At 36.9% G+C, this 17,724-nt stretch overlaps 1 protein-coding gene across 1 annotated transcript in view; it reads left to right on the top strand.

Moving 5' to 3' along the window:
- METTL15 (methyltransferase like 15) overlaps positions 1-15,455 on the top strand; it is a 370,101-nt gene extending 354,646 nt beyond the window's left edge. Inside the window, exon 5 of the mRNA XM_007951950.1 lies at positions 15,013-15,455. Coding sequence (XP_007950141.1) covers positions 15,013-15,455 — 443 coding nt within the window. The remainder of the gene's footprint in view (positions 1-15,012) is intronic.
- Positions 15,456-17,724: the final 2,269 nt, after the last annotated feature.

Genomic DNA, 17,724 nt, shown 5'->3' with positions numbered 1-17,724 from the left:
CTCGTATCACCCCCACCTGGGTCCCTGTGGCTGACTGTTCCTCTGTGTGGCTTCCTGGCTTTTAATCCCCTTTTCTCCTGCTCTTCTGGCCTGCTGCTTTGGGTGTCCCTGAGTTGTCCCTGGGCTGACTGCTCTTCTGTCTGGGTTTCTGGCTTTTAATTCTAATAGGAGGCAGAATATTTTGCCATTCACTCTGTTTCATCTTTTGACCCCCTCTCTTTTCCTCCTTTGGCTTCTATGATGGCATATTTTTGTTTCAATCTCTTCTTCATTTCTGATTGTACTTTTTCAGTTACTACTTTCCTTTCTTCTTTTGCCTTGAATGTGAATATTCTCTGAAGGTTCAATCCTTGGTTCTCATCTCAGTGCCCATATGATGCTAGGCACTCAACATCCATTTCTGCACATCTGACATTATCTGCATGCCCATCTGCAACACAAATCTTTCTTCTAAGCTCCAGACCAATATTTTCTGTGAATTCTGGGTATATCAATTTGTTTATCCCACAAGCATTATAAATTCAGGCATGTATTAACCTTCTCTGAATTTCTGTTTCCTCATCTGCAAAATATGGATGGCAATAGCTACTTCAGATGAAAATCAGATAATGTATTTTAAATGACCAGTAGAGACCTAGCTCTAGTAGATGTTGGTTAGTTTTTTCTTATTTTTGGTGAATGAATGCATAGGAATGAGAGCGAATGCACTTGAGTGAATAGGACAAATGCAGTAAAAAATTTAGTAACAGAGTCACCAGGAAAGACTTCCTAGGCAAGCAATAGCTTCATTGATCTCTGATGGGATAGTTAAGCTGTCGATAGATAGTTGTGGCAACAACTTGAAACTTGAGAAACAGTGTAAGAAAAGCTAAGAATGAGGAAAGCATCTTTTTGTTGTTGTTGTTGAAAATGTCATTATTCTATGCTGCTACTCTACTCCATTCTTTTTTTTTTTTTTCGTTACATTAAAGAACTCTTAGGGTGGGCTGCCAATTCATTGAAGGTTCACTAGCATCTCGTTAGGTGACAAATTAGGCCGCACACAAAGAACTGTAAACTTGGATTTTGAAAATAGGATGTTATTGTTAATGATAAAATAAATTATGATTTTGAATGGAAATTTCTTCTGCCTAATTATTGTCATTCATTGAATTGTTTTAAAAACAGCATATATAGCAGCTATTTAGAGCTAACACATTTTCTTCCTAAAGAAATGTTAATGGTTATGCAAAGTCCACTGGAAAGCATTAGTCTGCAGTCATATGTGTTTTAGACACCTAGCTCAGAAGTCAAAAACTGCAAATAATATCTACCGGGTAGAATTTATAAACTATTGACTTCATCTCTATACTTTTTAGATGGAACATTGATTTTGCTGACAGAATCAACTTACCAAGCCAATGATGCTTTATTGTTACATTGCTTTATCTTTTTTCCTTAGAAGTCATTTTGTTTTTATCTCATGCTTCACCAACCTTGCATTATTAGTCAACATTCATGTCTGCTTTCTGTTGTGTCACTGAGCAATGGGAAAAGTTGTAATTTGGAGTTATACAAAAACAAAGCCCTGCCATTTACTAGCTATGTGAACTTTGACAAGTTACATAACTATTCTAAGCCTCTCTAAGGTAGTGATAATTGTTTGTTTGTTTTTTAACTCATCGCATTGTAATGACTAGAATTACCCTTTAAAAATATGTAGCCTAGTGCTGGGTCCAGGATAGGCATTCATCAAAAGGAAATCAATACAAAAGAATTTACCTTATCTAATTGTTAAAAGAATCCACTTAATGAGCACATGTAAAAAATAATTAAAATTCATGATCATTAAAAAAATGCAAGAACTTCATTTTTCTATGTTATAGAACATTAAGAAATTTTTAAAAAAAGCTTTCAAAGCTTGTAATTCCATTCTACTACTATAACAGGAGCTCTGGTAGCATAGTGGCTAAAGCACTTGACTGCTCACCAGAAGGCTGGCGGTTCAAACCCACCAGCCACTCCTTGGAAGGAAGGTTGGGCAATCCTACTTCTGTAGTGATACTACCTCGGAAACCCAAGGAGGGGTCGCTATGAGTCAGGTTTGACTCGATGGCACATAACAACAACAAACCATAACACAGCCATTATAATTTTGCATATTCCCTTCATCTTTCTTTATTCTCATATTTTTTTAAGTTGGAATAATTGAATGTATACAAATTTGAATTTTAGCATAATGTTTTATTATTTTACATACTTAATTTTTATGCCAATATACCATATACTTCCATAGTGATACAGCCTCGGAAGCCCAAGGAGGGGTCGCTATAAGTCAGGTCGGACTTGACGGCACATAACAACAACAAAACAACATACCATATATCAGTAAGAAGTACCAGAATTTACTTAATGATTTCCTTATTATTAGATATTTGGCTTACTTCCAAATGGGGGCCATTATTAAAAGTATAGTTAATATTTTTGTACATACTTAAGTGTTTTTGTGGGGAGAAACATTGCTTTTCCAAATGGATACACATACTCTAGAAACCAAAAGGTTTCACTGGACATGATCTTACAGTACTACCACTACAGCAATTTAGTGGGCTAGAGAAGACAGGAACATAAAAGAGGGAGGGGTAGCTCAGTATTGGATATAGATCTGGAGGGAAAAATATTTATGATTTATGATTTAACTAAAGTCCATATGCTTTTGGCCCTTACAGAATTTAATCATCTATTCTTTAAGTCAGGTAGTCTATTCTTCTTTCAGTAAGCTTGTTATAAGGAAAATCAGTGATGAAAACACATGGCCACTGCATTCTGGAAGTTTTTATTTCAGTGAAAGAGATAAATTAAAAAATATAAATAAATGTAATACAATTGAGAGGTGTTCTATTGCAGGTACATTTGCTACAAGAGGGCAAGCAACTTTTCCTTAAAGCACAAGAGTTAATTAGGAGTTTTGCTGACCTCACAAGAAAAAGGGGTGCATTGTTAAATGCCTTTTTCTGTTTCCATCTCCCAACTTTAAGAAATATAAATAGCCCCACTCCTAGAGCAATACTGCATGCCCTGTGAAATAGTCTTAAAGATTTCAAATAAAATTATCTTGTTAAAGATTTTAAATATGCTAGAACCTCCTATTTCAACTTCTGTTTTTTTGTTTACAGCATCTGGCAAACAAAACCTCAATTATTCCTTAAAGGGTAAATGATTAAATTTATATTGACCACTTAAATCAGCAATAGGAATCATGATACAGTTTGAGTTATCCCATCTAGGCTGAGCAATTGAAGACATAGGTAGTATAGAATTAGTTTTATTGAAAAATAATGTATAAAAAATTTCAATCCCTTCCTTTAATTCTGAGCCATGGTTCTTCTTTCATCACAGCAGGTAATATTCCTCGTTACTATTTTGCTCAAGCCTATGACTTGATTTTTTTCCCTATTGTATGAGGATTTGTAAGCCTCCACCACCCATCGTGAGATCATGTTGTCATCAGACAACCCTGATAGGAGTTGGGAATTAGATGAGGCACTGAGGAAGTTTAAAAAGAACCTCACTGAGTAAAGCCAGTTTTATCCAGTTCCATCCAAGTTCACATATTTTAATTAACAGTTTGAAATTTGTAATATTACTTGAATTTCAAACGCTGTATTAAAGGAACCCAGGCAAAAGGACACAAGTTGCGTCACAGAAACTTATTAAATGTGATGGAAATTCAACAGACGAATGCCAGCAAACAGGTGCAAGAGCTGAATTAATTTTTAAACCCTACCACTTGGGGAATTGCAATGCATCACATTGACAGCCACAGCACATTGCTAATTTCATTCACAAGCTTAAAAATCTCAATACATTTGAACATGTGAATGTATTAAATTTAAAAAAGTGTAAGTAGCATAAGGGTATTCCACAACTAAAAATGATAATTTCTCTCTGGGACTTCAAGTCATTTATCTAGCCAGAAGCATGGTGTTTTTTATGAATGAAATCTATCTGCTTACCCATACAAATTGTGTTCTATTATTATATTTAGTACAGACTGTTACTAAGCAAGGATTTCTTTTACTTTTAATGTGAAATCCTTTGGGAGTCAGAGAAAAACTGAGTATTCACTGATAAAGTTTCCAATTTCTGCTGTCATGCATGAAGGGAGTTCTCAAGCAATGGTCTGATGGTGCTAAAATGGGGAGATATCCTTGAACTTTAAAAAAAAAAAAAAAAACCTATATGAATGTAGAGATTTTTTTGCTGATATTATTAAAAGTGGTAAATGGTAAGCTGAAAATTCAGCTAACTTTGCAGCCATGTTTTCACCAGGAATTAACCTACTTTGGTCCCTTTTGGATTTGGGAGCAAGATGGAGGCACTAAAACATCTACATATAAAATTACAGATAACCCACAAAGTCTTGCAAAGGTTTCAGGGAGTTCATGAAGTTCCAAGATCAGAATGCCGTTTGTGGGACATCTTGACCTTTATCCGGGGCTGGAAGAATGTCCCTTATTTAGTAGATTTTCCCTTTGTCACCTGCTGTGTAGCCGGCCCTAGACCTGGGATTGAGATTTAAAGGAAAATGAAAAAGGTCTCTGGGCCTCTTACAGCCTAGTAGAGGTTGATAGACAAACAGCACAGAGTGATAAATGTTTCTAGGAAATATGTGTAGAAATATTGCAAAAACTTCCTGAAAAAGATTAGTAGTACCTTATGATACAATCACTGTGGAAAGCAGTATGGCAATCCCTTAAAAAGTTGGAGTTAGAAATGCCATTTGACCCAGCAATTCCATTACGATGTATATATCCTAAAGAAGTTAGAGCCAGGACAAGAACAGATATATGCACACCCATGTTCATCACAGCACTATTTACAGTAGCAAAAAGATGCAAATAACTTATATGCCCATCAACAGAAGAATGATGGGCATATAAACTATGGTACATACACATAAAGGAATACTATGCAACCCTAAAGAATAATGTAGAATCTGCAAAACACCGCATAATGTGAATGAACTTGGAGGACATAATACTCAGTGATGTAAGTCAATCACAGAAAGACAAATATAGTATTAGTCCATTATTGTAAAAAGTCAAGTAAAGGTTTATATATGGAAGGAAATTTTCTTTGTTAGTTATCAGGCGTGGGAGGGGAGGAGAGGAAACACTGTTAGATAGGTAGAGGTAAGTATTGATTTGGGTGGAGAGAAGGGCAATGTACCAAATGTAAGTGATCAGCACAGCAGCACTGAGGAAGAGAAAGACATAGAGAGGTGTATGGGAAGCACAGACCACAAAGATGAATCCTTTTGCACATACAGTACTGTGTTGTTAGTAAAAGCAAACACTGACCTACGGATGGATAGATGGGTGGACACACTGAACAATTAGGTATGTCTATGCAGTGGGAAGTGTGCCCATGACCATGTATAGGGTTGGCAGACAATGTTTCTACAAGTGTATTTGTAGGTTCTGTAAGAATTCCCAGGTATATACTAGAGCTGACAAGGGTCAAGGTTGTAGTCACTTGTTGGCCACAGCTAGCTACCTAGAGGGAGTGAGTAGTTGAACCTGTGGACTTGGGATCATAATCACAGGGGACATCAAACTCAAATGGCATAACATACTACACAAAAACGTTCCACATCCTACTTTGGCAAGTAGCAACTGAAATCTTAAAGCTTGCAAGTAGCCATCTAGATGCAATGATGAGTCTCTTGTCCAGAGCAAAGAAGAATGAAGAAAACCAAAGATACATGGAAGCAATTAGTCCAAGCGACTGCTACAACATGTGATCCTCAGCCTATATGACTATGAGACTAGTAGAACTAGATGGTGCCAGGCTACCACTTTCAGCCACTCAGAAGGGGAGATCCTGGATAGAGTGGGAGAACAATGTGGAACAAAACTCAAGATCATTTAAAAAAGGGGGGGGCAGGTTTGCTGGTTTGAAAGAGCCTGATGGAACCACTGAAACTATGGTCTCTAATTGCCCTTTATGTCTGGAACTGAATCCACTTCTGTAGCTTCCAGCGAAACAAAAGACATTAGGTAGATACACTCCTTGGAGAGATATAATCATGGGAGACTAGTAGTTTTTTTTTATAATAGCAGCAATAGCAACTCTTTCTTTTTTAAATTCACTGTCAAGAAAAGCTGATGAAAAAGAGAGACAAATGGCACAGCCTAATAACCTGAGCTAACAACGAGTTATTTTCAACAGGATAAAAAGGACAAAGGCAAAAGGTATTCATTACTGTTCCCAGGGTAAGAGACCAGGGCAGTTGCCTCCTTCACCAGATGTGCAATCTTTAGGCCTGACAATGTGTATCTCCCCAAGGGAAATGTTGAGAGAAAGCCAAACTCTTGCAACTTGATGCAAAGTGATTTGGGTTCCATTAAAATATCTCTTAGTAAAAGGCTACTCAGGCTTAAATATTCCACACCTTTTTGCCGAGAAAATAAGAGTGTTATATTAAATACCAGACAAGGAATCAGACCTTCTGCAAATCACTCTAAACCATGTGATTTCATCTTAACTTCTTAAAGTTCTAATCAGGAAAAAGATGAGAGGGTTTGATAAACATGCCATCTTCAAATTACTGCCTTTTGGGGGCATACTAAAATATAGGAAACTCAACAGCATCCTAAGTTAACTAGAAAATGACAAACCTATATAATAAAATAGGAGCTCTGGTAGCATAGTGCCTAAGGCACTTGACTGCTAACCAGAAAGCTGGTGGTTCAAACCCACCAGCCACTCCTTGAAAGGAAGATGGGGCAATCTACTTCCGTAGTGATACTGCCTCGGAAACCCAAGGAGGGGTCACTATGAGTCGGGTCCGACTCAATGGCTTGTAACAACAACAACAACAACATGTAATAAGTTTTGTTTTTTTAAAAAAAATAAAGCTAAAGCTCATCTGAGTTTCCAGTGGTGTACGTCAGATGAACTAGCCACAAATGTTATGCCTTTCTTCTGAGATCTGGGTCTACTCTGTATTAGCAAAAAAAAAAGAGGGATGGGGAGGGGCAGATTTGTTTAGGATGGACTTCATGTTAAAGAGACCTGACTTTGTTTCCCTTTGACTACTTAACAATCCCTGTGAATCTGAGAAGAGACACGTAACCCTTTAGTGTTTTCATCTTTAAATGTAAAAATATTAACTTTCTTAACTCAGAATTATTATAGAGTTAATGATATAATTAAGACATATGAAAAGTGATTAACACAAAACCTACTTTCCTGTGTGTTACTCAGAAAACAAATTCTGTGGAATCTATTATAATCAAAACCAAACCCAACCCACTCTCACTGAGTTTATTCAGACTCATAGTGACCCTACAGGACAGAGTAGAACAGACTCACAGGGTTTCTTAACGCTATAAATCTTTACAAAAGCAGATAGATGCATCTTTCTCCCACTGAGTGCCTGCTGGGTTTGAACAACTGACCTTTAGCAGCCGAATGCATTAACCCCTGTGCCACCAGAGCTCCTTTGGAATCTGTAGTTGTAATCAGAAACAAAAACAGTTTCTGTTGTCAGAAAACTGGGAAATGCTAAGTTAAACTTCAGAGCTTTGTTACTTTAAAGGGCATTGTGAATCTTTAAAAGGAGAGTGTATCATGTTGTATTTCACAAACTTACTTGACAACTGACACAGTAATATTTAGTTGAAGTCTGCCCTACTGAAATTCACAAGATCACTGTTTTTTGGAAAAACAGTTTAGAAAATACTGTGCTATATGGAGGTTAGAGTCCTTTTTATTAGATCCCATAATTAATAGCATGAACAATCGTTCTTTATAACACTTATCCCAATATGTAAATGTCATTCTCCTCACTGTCTTCATAAATATTTTAATCCCCAGTGTTGGGTAAATAGTGAGTAATAAATATTAACTAAATGAATGAATTATGTATTATTAAGGAAATGTATCTACTGAATTTTACCAAATATACTCAATGCCAGTTTTAGTCTAACCAACTTCTACTCATTAATCCCATTGCTGTGGAGTTGATTCAATAATAAGCTGGATTATTGGGAGCTGTGAAAACAAAAGGGTATGATTTTAAATGACTTACAAATATATTTTATCTTTGTATGGGACTATTCTTAAGAAGACACCTGTTTCATGAAAAAAAAGAGCAAAGGAATAACAAAATCACAGAGAAGGAAAAAAAAAAACATGTGCTTAAAATGCCAGAATACAAATTGTATAATTTAGGTGGCACAAGGAATCAAAAAGTTTAATTATGGAAAATTATCTCTTGGCTAGATTGTTGTAAAACAACTTGGAAGGTTTGTATTAATCAAATTAGATTCCTTACTTTTCTTAACCATCAGTTATTAAATACCCTCGGTCAAACTTAAAAAAAAAAAAAAAGTAGAGCGTGAGATAGAGATTGCTCATTCTTATGCATTCTAAATTTTCATTCTTATAAGAACCAAATACTTCTTTATAAGCTCAGAGTACAGTATTAATTTGTACATAAAGAAAATGTTATACTTCATTTGGATGTTGAGATCTTTTAGTCTGATGCCTGTATTAAATAAGTGTTACTCAGATGCTTCAGGGTTTTTCCTGAGACCTCTATTTTACCTACTCTCCTATTAGCCAGAATGGAAGTCGAATTACCTTGTCAGAACCTTCAAAGTAACATATCTATCCCTTTCCCACCTATTCTATTTTACAGCTGAGAATAATAAGTAGATGAGTGAATGATATTTGTGAAGTAACTATTCTATGCTAGGTGCTCCTGAACGGTGGTTTTTTTGTTTTGTTTTGTTTTGTTGCTTGTTTTTCATTTGATTTCCACAGTGATCCTGTGAGAAGTATTATCCTATTTTATGAAGGGAAACAATCTCAAAATATAAATGTGTTACCTCACATCAAAGGGCCATATGGACATGAAAGATTTTATAATTGAACCTCCAAAAAAGCCAAACCCACTGCCATCGAGTTGGTTTCCAAGGCTATAAGTCTTTACAGAAGCAGACCACCTCATCTTTCTTCCATAGAGCAGCTGGTGGGCTTGAACCACTGACCTTTTTGTTAGTCAAATGCCTTACCCACTATATCACCAGAGCTCCTTATAATTGAACCTAGTTCCCCCATATTATCAGCACCATTTCTATTACAATCAGGTTGTCTTAATGTAAGTATAGTCATTTCTCATGCTTTTCCATTTGCTGTTAGTTGCTATCAAGTTGCTTCTGACTCCTACCCACCCTGTGTACAAGAGAATGAAACACTGCATGGTCCTTTGCCATCCTCACAATTGTTGCCATGCTTGAGCCCATCTTTGCAGCCACTGTGTCAGTCCATCTCATCTTTTGACCCAACAACCCCACTTCAACAGACATACTATCACAGGTTCACAAAGTTATATGTTTACTGCAGCATTTTTTACAACAACAAAATTAGACAATATCCCAAATGTTCCTGCTGTGGTGACAACATAAGCTGTGTCAGAACAGAGACTGTCTGTATCTTATTTACCAGTGTATTCTAAGTTGGCTAGTACTCAGCCTTACACATTTAAATGAACAGAAAAAGGAATTATAATACAACTGAAATTATTATGAAAAGTAAGATAAGTAAACAAAGCAAGTTACAGATCGTTGTATACTCACTGCCGTCCTCGGATCCGACTCGCAGCAATCCCTCCTTGGGTTTCCAAGGCAGTATCACTACCAAAGTAGATTGCACAACCTTCCTTCCAAGGAGTGGCTGGTGGGTTTGAACCCCCAGTCTTCATATATATGTGTATATGTATATTTGCATACATTTTCTTGTATGCATATCAAGAAAAAGGAAGTGTACTTCTTGGTTGCCTCTTGGCTGAATTTAAGGGGCGTAGTGCCTAAGGCATTTGACTGCTAACCAGAAGGCTGGAGGTTCAGACCCACCAGCCACTCCTCAGAAGGAAGATTGGGCAATCTACTTCCAGAGAGATACTGCCTCGGAAACCCAAGGAGGGGTCACTGTGAGTCGAATCCACTCAATGGCAGTGGGTTTGGTTTTTTTGGAACTTTATTGCAAAGGAGCTCTGGTGACATAGTGGTTAAGCCATCTGGCTGCTAACCAAAAAGTTAGCAGAAGAAAGATGAGGTGATTTGCTTCCGTAAAGATTTACAGCCTTGGAAACAGAACAGGCCTGATATGAGTCAGAATTGACTAGATAGCAGTGAGTTTGTTTTTTTTGTTTTTTGGTTTGAAACTGAATGTAAAAGGAGCCATTGTGGTACAATGGTTAAGCTCTTGGCTGCTAATTGAAATGTTGGTGGTTGGAGCCCACCACTTGCTCCAGATGTGGCAGTCTGCTTGCATAAAGATTACACCCTTGGCAACACTATGGGGCAGTTCTACTTTTTCCTGTAGAGTGGCTATGAGTTGGAATTGACTTGACAGCAACAGGTTTTGTTTGTGTGTGTGTGTGTGTGTGTGCTTTAGGTGTAAATTTACAGAGCAGAATTTGTTTTACATTCAATAGTTCGTGTACATTTGGTTTCACTCCCCAATTACCATCCCCAGCTCTGATCGACTCTCCTCCTCTCCCTTCCCAGTGACCCCCCCATCCCTGTGCCCTTCTTAGTTATGCCCTCCAGCCACAGGTTTTTTTAACTGTAATGTTTTGCTTCATTCACATAATATTTTTGTTTTTGTTTTTTTAAACAATAAACATGTTTATAACTTTAAATTACAAATTTAATCATTCTCTGAATACACCAACTCTTCTTGTTGGAAAGAGTTTCCAAAACCAAACCCACTGCTGTCAAGTTGATTCTGACTCATAGAAACTCTATAGGACAGAGTAGACCTTCTCCATAGGCTTGCCAAGGTTGTAAATCATTACAGAAACACACTGCCACATCTTTCTCCTGTGGCACAGCTCGTGGCTTCAAATTGCCAGCCTCTTGGTTAGCATCTGAGTGCTTTAACCACTGCACAGTCAAGACTCCTAAAGGAAATATAGCAGTGAACAAACAAGACTGAGGCTCAATTTTCACTGAGTATATATTCTAATGGAGAAAGACACATGCTCAACAAATAAATATTTGTCCTCTGATGAAAAGGTTTTATGAAGAAAAATAAAACAATGTACAAGGAGGCTCATGAAAAAGTGCTATTTTTCATTTTTTCTAAGTACTGGCATACCTCGTTTTATTAATTTCACTCTATTGCCCTTCACAAATACTGCATTTTTTACAAATGGAACTTGTGTGACAACGCTGCATTGAGCAAGTCTATCAGCACCATTTTTCCAACAGTATGATCTCACTTCCTGTCTCTGTTTCACATTTTGGTAATTCTCACAATATTTCAAACTTTTTCATGATACTATTGCACACTTAATAGACTACAGTATAATGTAAACATAACTTGTATATGCACTGTTGTTGTTGTTATGTGCCGTTGAGTCGGACCCGACTCATAGCAACCCCTCCTTGGGTTTCCGAGGCAGTATCACTATGGAAGTAGATTGCCCCATCTTCCTTCCAAGGAGTGGCTGGTGGGTTTGAACCGCCAGCCTTCTGGTTAGCAGTCAAGTGTCTTAGCCACTATGCTACCAGAGCTCCCTTTATATGCACTAGGAAACCAGAAAATCAATGTGACTCACTTTATTGTGATACTAGCTTTATGGCAGCTAAAACCAAATCCACATTATCTCCAAAGTATGCCTGTATGGTTAGAGACTACCTTTGTGATGCTGTGTTTGCAAAGAGATCTGTATGTAGGGAGTAAGTCACCCAGGTAGTTGAAAGCAGTCATTCCAAATACAGGTAAGATCAAGAATAAAAGGACTGGGGCAGGACCATGCCATGAACTCCTAGGGTAGAGAGCAAGGTCAGAGAGATGGGGTGAGAGGAGGCAGGAGTTGCATAATCTGTATGGACTTTTGGCCAAGGTATAAACTTCCATTTTTGTTTTATGTAAGATAGGAAGACACTGGAAGTGTTGAACAGTGGAATGTTATGATTTAATTTTTGTATTAAAAGGATCTGTCTGGTGTGTGTATAAAACATAATGATGGCTTAGACTATTGTGATAGTGGAAAATTGTCAGAATTTGTGAATGTGAGATGTGAGGGAAAGAAAAGAGTAAGGATGCAAAACTGTCAGGAACTTAAGAATCAAAATGAGAGGAGAAAACAAACAAACCAGGAAAAGAAAGAAAAAAAAAAAACACCATCACCACCAACAAACCTGATCTGGAAAGTGAGAATGGAGTGCCTCTAATGAGGCAGAACTCTTTAACAATTTTCTTGCACAGCTTGGGTCACTCTGTTATGTCATGAGTTTTCTCAGCATTTCTGTGAGAGAGGGCAAATTGTGTCTCAAAATTAATTTGAAATTAGAACTTCTTATCCCATACTGGGTTTAATGTACATTTACTTTTACATGTGCATTTTTTAAAATGTGTGTGTGCATGTGCATTTTGTGTGTGTGTGTTTGTGTGTGTAAACTGAAAAACACCTTATTATTAAACATGTTGTTGTTGTTAGGTGCTGTCCAATCAATTTGGACTTATAACGACCTTTTGTATAACAGAACAAAATGTTGACAAGTCCTGTGCCGTTTCTCACAATCGTTGCTGTGTTTGAGCCCATGGTTGCAACCACTATGTCCATCCAATGAAGTGCATAAACCAAAAAACCAAACTCACTGCTATGGAGTCAGATCCGAATCATAGCGACCCCTCCTTGGGTTTCTGAGGCAGTATCACTACAGAAGTAGATCCAGTCTTCCTTCTGAGGAGTGGCTGGTGGGTTTGAACCACCAGCCTTCTGGTTAGCAGTCAAATACCTTAGGCACTATGCTACCAGAGCCTATAATTTCCTTTTGTAGTCAACTTTACTGACTATAATTTTGCTGTTTTAAAGTATTAGGAGAAAAACAGGTTTATTGTTTTATTTTAAAGTGTTGAGATAACTATCATGGTTTAGGATTACATAGATGATAAGAGAAATAAAGCTCACATAACTCTTAACAATACTGTGTATTAATCTTTGTGGATAAAAGCCTTGAACCTAAAAAAAAAAAAAAAATCACTTAAGATCATGGTGAAATGTTTTTTTGAATATAAATTTCCCAATGTTGCCATTACATTCCCATGCCTAATGTTATTTTATAAAAGAAATATAGAAATGTTTACCTTGCATATTTGCTGTATTTCAGATAGTAAATGCTTGTGAGCTACATAGCCTGGTGTTAAAATTATTTACATGTGCTCTCTACTGCATGTACAAATGGTTGATTAGTTAAGGAGATTCCCAGTCACTATCAGGTATAATTAAATACATGAATTCAGTTGTTTTAAGACAATAAAATTCCTAGCAAATCTAAGAGTTCAGTTGCTCCACTAAAATCATAGTTTGGTATCCATGATCACATTTTACCAAAACGTAGCAGTGGGGCCTGTTTCTTAACATTATTTTAAAATTTTATTCATAATCCTCTTTGTGACTAAAAGTATGTTCTTCATATAGTCAGTTATTGATGTGACTGAGTATTAGGTTTTTCATATAGTCACCCAATGATGTGAATAAAACCTTGTAGTAATGATCCTAGATGTTTATTTGGTCATTTATCCATTTATTTACTTTTCATTCAATATCTATTCATTATCTTTTCAACAAACATTTACTGAGTGTTTACTCAGTAAGTAGTAGTTCTTAATCTTGGCTGCATGTCAAAATCCCCTGTGAAGCTTTTTAAAGTAAGGATGCCCTGGTAATAAGCCCCAGAAACTCTTATTCAATAGGTCTGGATTAGGGCCAGCATCTGTATTGTTTCACATGCACCACAGATAATTGTGTTGTGCAGTCAGGGTTACGAATCATAAGCCTCTTTGTCAAGCAATGGGAAGATAAGAGTAAGCACGAAATAGTTCCTGTTTATAAGGAGATCAGAGTCAAGTGAGTAGTACGTATAAGTAAACTAGTAATTACACTGGAGTGTGATGAGTGTTACACTAGGAGTAAGCGTACTTCTGCCCACTTGGAACTGATACACATCAGCTCAGTGCTAACTTAGTTCATTGATGGACTCTAAAACACAAAAAGATTTTCTTTCATTAAACTGAATGACACAAATTGTAATTGAGTCCATATTTTTCTTTCTTACCTACTCTATGCCCTAATCAACTGAATTAGCCATAGTAGACTCTGTGAGTTTGGATGGTGGCATAGTGCCTAAGGCATTTAATTGCAAACCAGAAAGCTGGCGGTTCAAACCCACCAGCCACTCCTCGGAAGGAAGGTTGGACAATCTACTTCCATAGTGATACTGCCTCGGAAACCCAAGGAGGAGTCACTGTGAGTCAGGTCTGCCTCAACGGCACATAACAACAACAACAAAAAGACTCTCTGATTAAACTCACAAAATGGAAAAGCAGAGAGCTTAGTTTCTACTTCTGCTAACAGGATAGGGGAGATGGCAAGGAGATAAGGAAGGTTGGAAGACCCTGCATTTACTTTCAGATTCAAGAAACTCAATGAGTCACAAATAGAATCAACAAAGAAAACCATGCTGAGGCACATCATAATCAAATTGCTACAAAACAAATATTGAAAGTAGCAAAGAAAAACACTGTGTTACATAAAACAGAACAATAATGAGACAATGGACGCTACCAGACTGTGGAATGGCATATTCAACGTTATGAGGAAAAAAGGCAGTGAAATTATCCCTCAAAAATAAAGATTCAGGGTATTTTCAAACAATTAAAAATGAGAATTCTTGGCTAACAGGTCTGGGTCTGTGTTCATGAAATAATAAAGGAAATTCATCAGACTGAAATTAACATTATCCTTGTGAACTACAAAAGATATCTCTGAAACATAGCTTTAACCCTTGTTAGAATGCTTTGAAATAAGAAGGAGAAATATAAACCAAAAGCTGCAATTTTCTAAGAAAACTTAATTTTTAAAAACGTACATACAGCACAAGCTAGTAGATTTACAATGGAAAATACTAATGTTATTGTCCTTGTTTTCTCAATATCTCTTCCCAGGTGCATTTCCCGTCTCTGCTACTTATGCACGAAAAGACTTGCTTCAGCGATCTACTCATATTGCCACCAAGACTTTCCAAGCTTTTCGCATATTTGTGAACAATGAGCTCAACGAACTCTATGCAGGACTGAAGACAGCTCAGAAATTTTTGAGACCTGGTGGTCGTCTTGTTACTCTCTCCTTCCATTCACTAGAGGATCGCATTGTCAAACGATTCTTGTTTGGGATAAACATGACAGAGAGGTTTAACCAAAGTGCTAGACAGAAGGTATTAAAAATATCACCACTGAGTTCAGGTCAAGAAAATAAGGACGAGGTCTCTATAAGGGCTCCTTTAATGTGGAAATTGATACACAAGAAGGTGCTTACTCCGGAAGATGAGGAAGTACAGCACAACCCAAGAGGGCGCTCAGCGAAACTCAGAGCAGCTATCAAATTATGAGAAGAAAGATATCATCATCTGATCCTTCAGAATTTTCTTGGCAATTTCTTTAATGTGATGTTACTGAAAAACTTAATATACAAAAGTATGGGAAAGTTTGGAAATTGATAGTATTTAGCATTTTTTTTTTCTGCAGAAGAAAACATAGGAAGTAGTAATATGACAAAGAAAGTTGAACTAAGCATCATTTTAAAACTGCAAAAAAAGTATTTATCTTAGCATTACATTTTACTACTGAAATGGAATCCTTTTTCTAAGTAGAAAATGAAAAAAAAAGCTATGTTGTGTTCTTATTATCTAAATATCTAAATATATAAACTGTCAAAAGAGCAGTCCTATAATCATATCTGCATGCCCTAAATTCTTTACTTAGATATTCAAATTTTCAACAGACTTTCCGCAGCTCAAATAATTAGTGATAATCATGGAATGAATTTTAATTTAATTGGGAATAATTAATTACTACTGTAGCTTTCTCAAGTATAGGCATTATACAACTTAAAAATTTTCAAGTATAATTTTAAAATGCATTATAAAGGTAAATTTCATTGTTCAGATTATAGTATTCATTATTTTATTTTATATTTTTTATTGTGATTTAAGTTCTCAGAGCAAATTGGTTTTACATTTAACAATTCATGCCCATTTCACTTTGTGATGTTGATTGAAATACAGTGTAACAGCGCTCTTCCCATTCACTTTGTGACATTGATTGAAATACAGCGTAACAGTGCTCTTCCCATTTCATCCCTTGGTGCCATTTCCCTTGTCCTTCTTTCCTTTCCCTTCCTGCCTACTGAGTTGTATGCCTGGGCAAATGCTACCCTTTTGATCTCTTACAGTGTATTGTTCTAATGAGCGCATACCACCACCACCACCCTGTGTTATTGCTTACTGTGATAGTTAAGTTTGTGTGTCAACTTGGCTGGGCCTGGTTGAGTGGCTGGGCAGCTGGATGTAGTATTCCCCATATGAGACTGGTAATCAACGCCATGATGGAATCTACTGTGAGCGGCTGAGTAGCTGGCTTAGGGACGTGGTCGGCTTCCTGTATATAAGGGGAAGCCTTGGGGAACGGTCTCTAGCTTATGGCACACTTGAATGTAGCCTTGCATGTAGCCATGTTGTTGTTCAGCAGCCTGCCATGCTCTGCTGACCTTGGGACTTTCAGTGGACTTGAGTTAATGGCCTGCTGTGTAGTTTGGTAACATCAGGACTGTGCCTTTTTACTTGTCAACCTTGGGCTTGTCAGTCTTAGCAGCCAGCAGCTGTCTGAGTGAAGAAAAGCCTCCAGTTTCAGTCGGCAGGAAGCAGGAGGCAGAGCTGAAGCCCAAGGTTGAGGGGCTTTCACCCAGCCCCTAGAGCCTGGCACTTTGAACTCAGACATAAAGCCTCCAAACTGTTAGAGAATAAACTCCTGTTTGTTCAAGACACCCCACTTGTGGTATATTCCTGCCAGAGCAGCACTAGGTAACCAGAACACTCACTTACCTCATAAACTTGCCTTTTGTTTGGCTGAAAGTTGAGCCTCTGGGGTAAGTTCAGTTTCAGGCCTGAGTATTCATTATCTTAAAGAAATTTTTCAGTATAATGTATACCATATTTTTTACATATTGCAAATGAAAAATGTAGAATTGCTTTAATAGCATTCACAGATTATTCCACAAAACATATTTAAAGTCAATTGCGTTTATTATAATAGTAGCCTAAATAATATATTTATATGTATGTCTATATATTATATGGGAGCTCTGATAGCGCAGTGCCTAAGGCACTTGACTGCTAACCAGAAGGCTGGCAGTTCAAACCCATCAGCCACTCCTCAGAAGGAAGATGGGGCAATCTACTTCCATAGTGATACTGCCTCAGAAACCCAAGGAGGTGTTGGCTATGAGTCGGGTCCAACTCAACAACACATAACAACAACAACAACAACATATATAATATATATGTAATATATCAAATATTTGATAAATAACATCTATCATTTGAACCCTGCATTTTTCACTGAGCTATTCAAAATAACCAAAACTATTTGAAATTTAAAAAGGTATCTGATTTATTCAATATGTTAAATCAGTGGATACTTAATGTTTTCATTTACATATAGTAGCTGTAATAAGGGTAAAAAGTGTGTTAAGGAGAAGCTCACTTGGTACAAGCTATTTTAGCAAATAATGATATTCCCAATTCACGTATCAACTCTTTACATGTGAATATATACTTTTAATTTATGCATTCATGCAATAACTACTGAAAAAGTCACTAG

This window comes from Orycteropus afer, unplaced genomic scaffold (genome assembly GCF_000298275.1).
Source record: "Orycteropus afer afer isolate SDZICR_OR568_19922 unplaced genomic scaffold, OryAfe1.0 scaffold00321, whole genome shotgun sequence".
NCBI classification, from domain to species: Eukaryota; Metazoa; Chordata; class Mammalia; order Tubulidentata; family Orycteropodidae; genus Orycteropus; species Orycteropus afer.
This window is presented reverse-complemented; position numbering and strand designations above follow the sequence as displayed.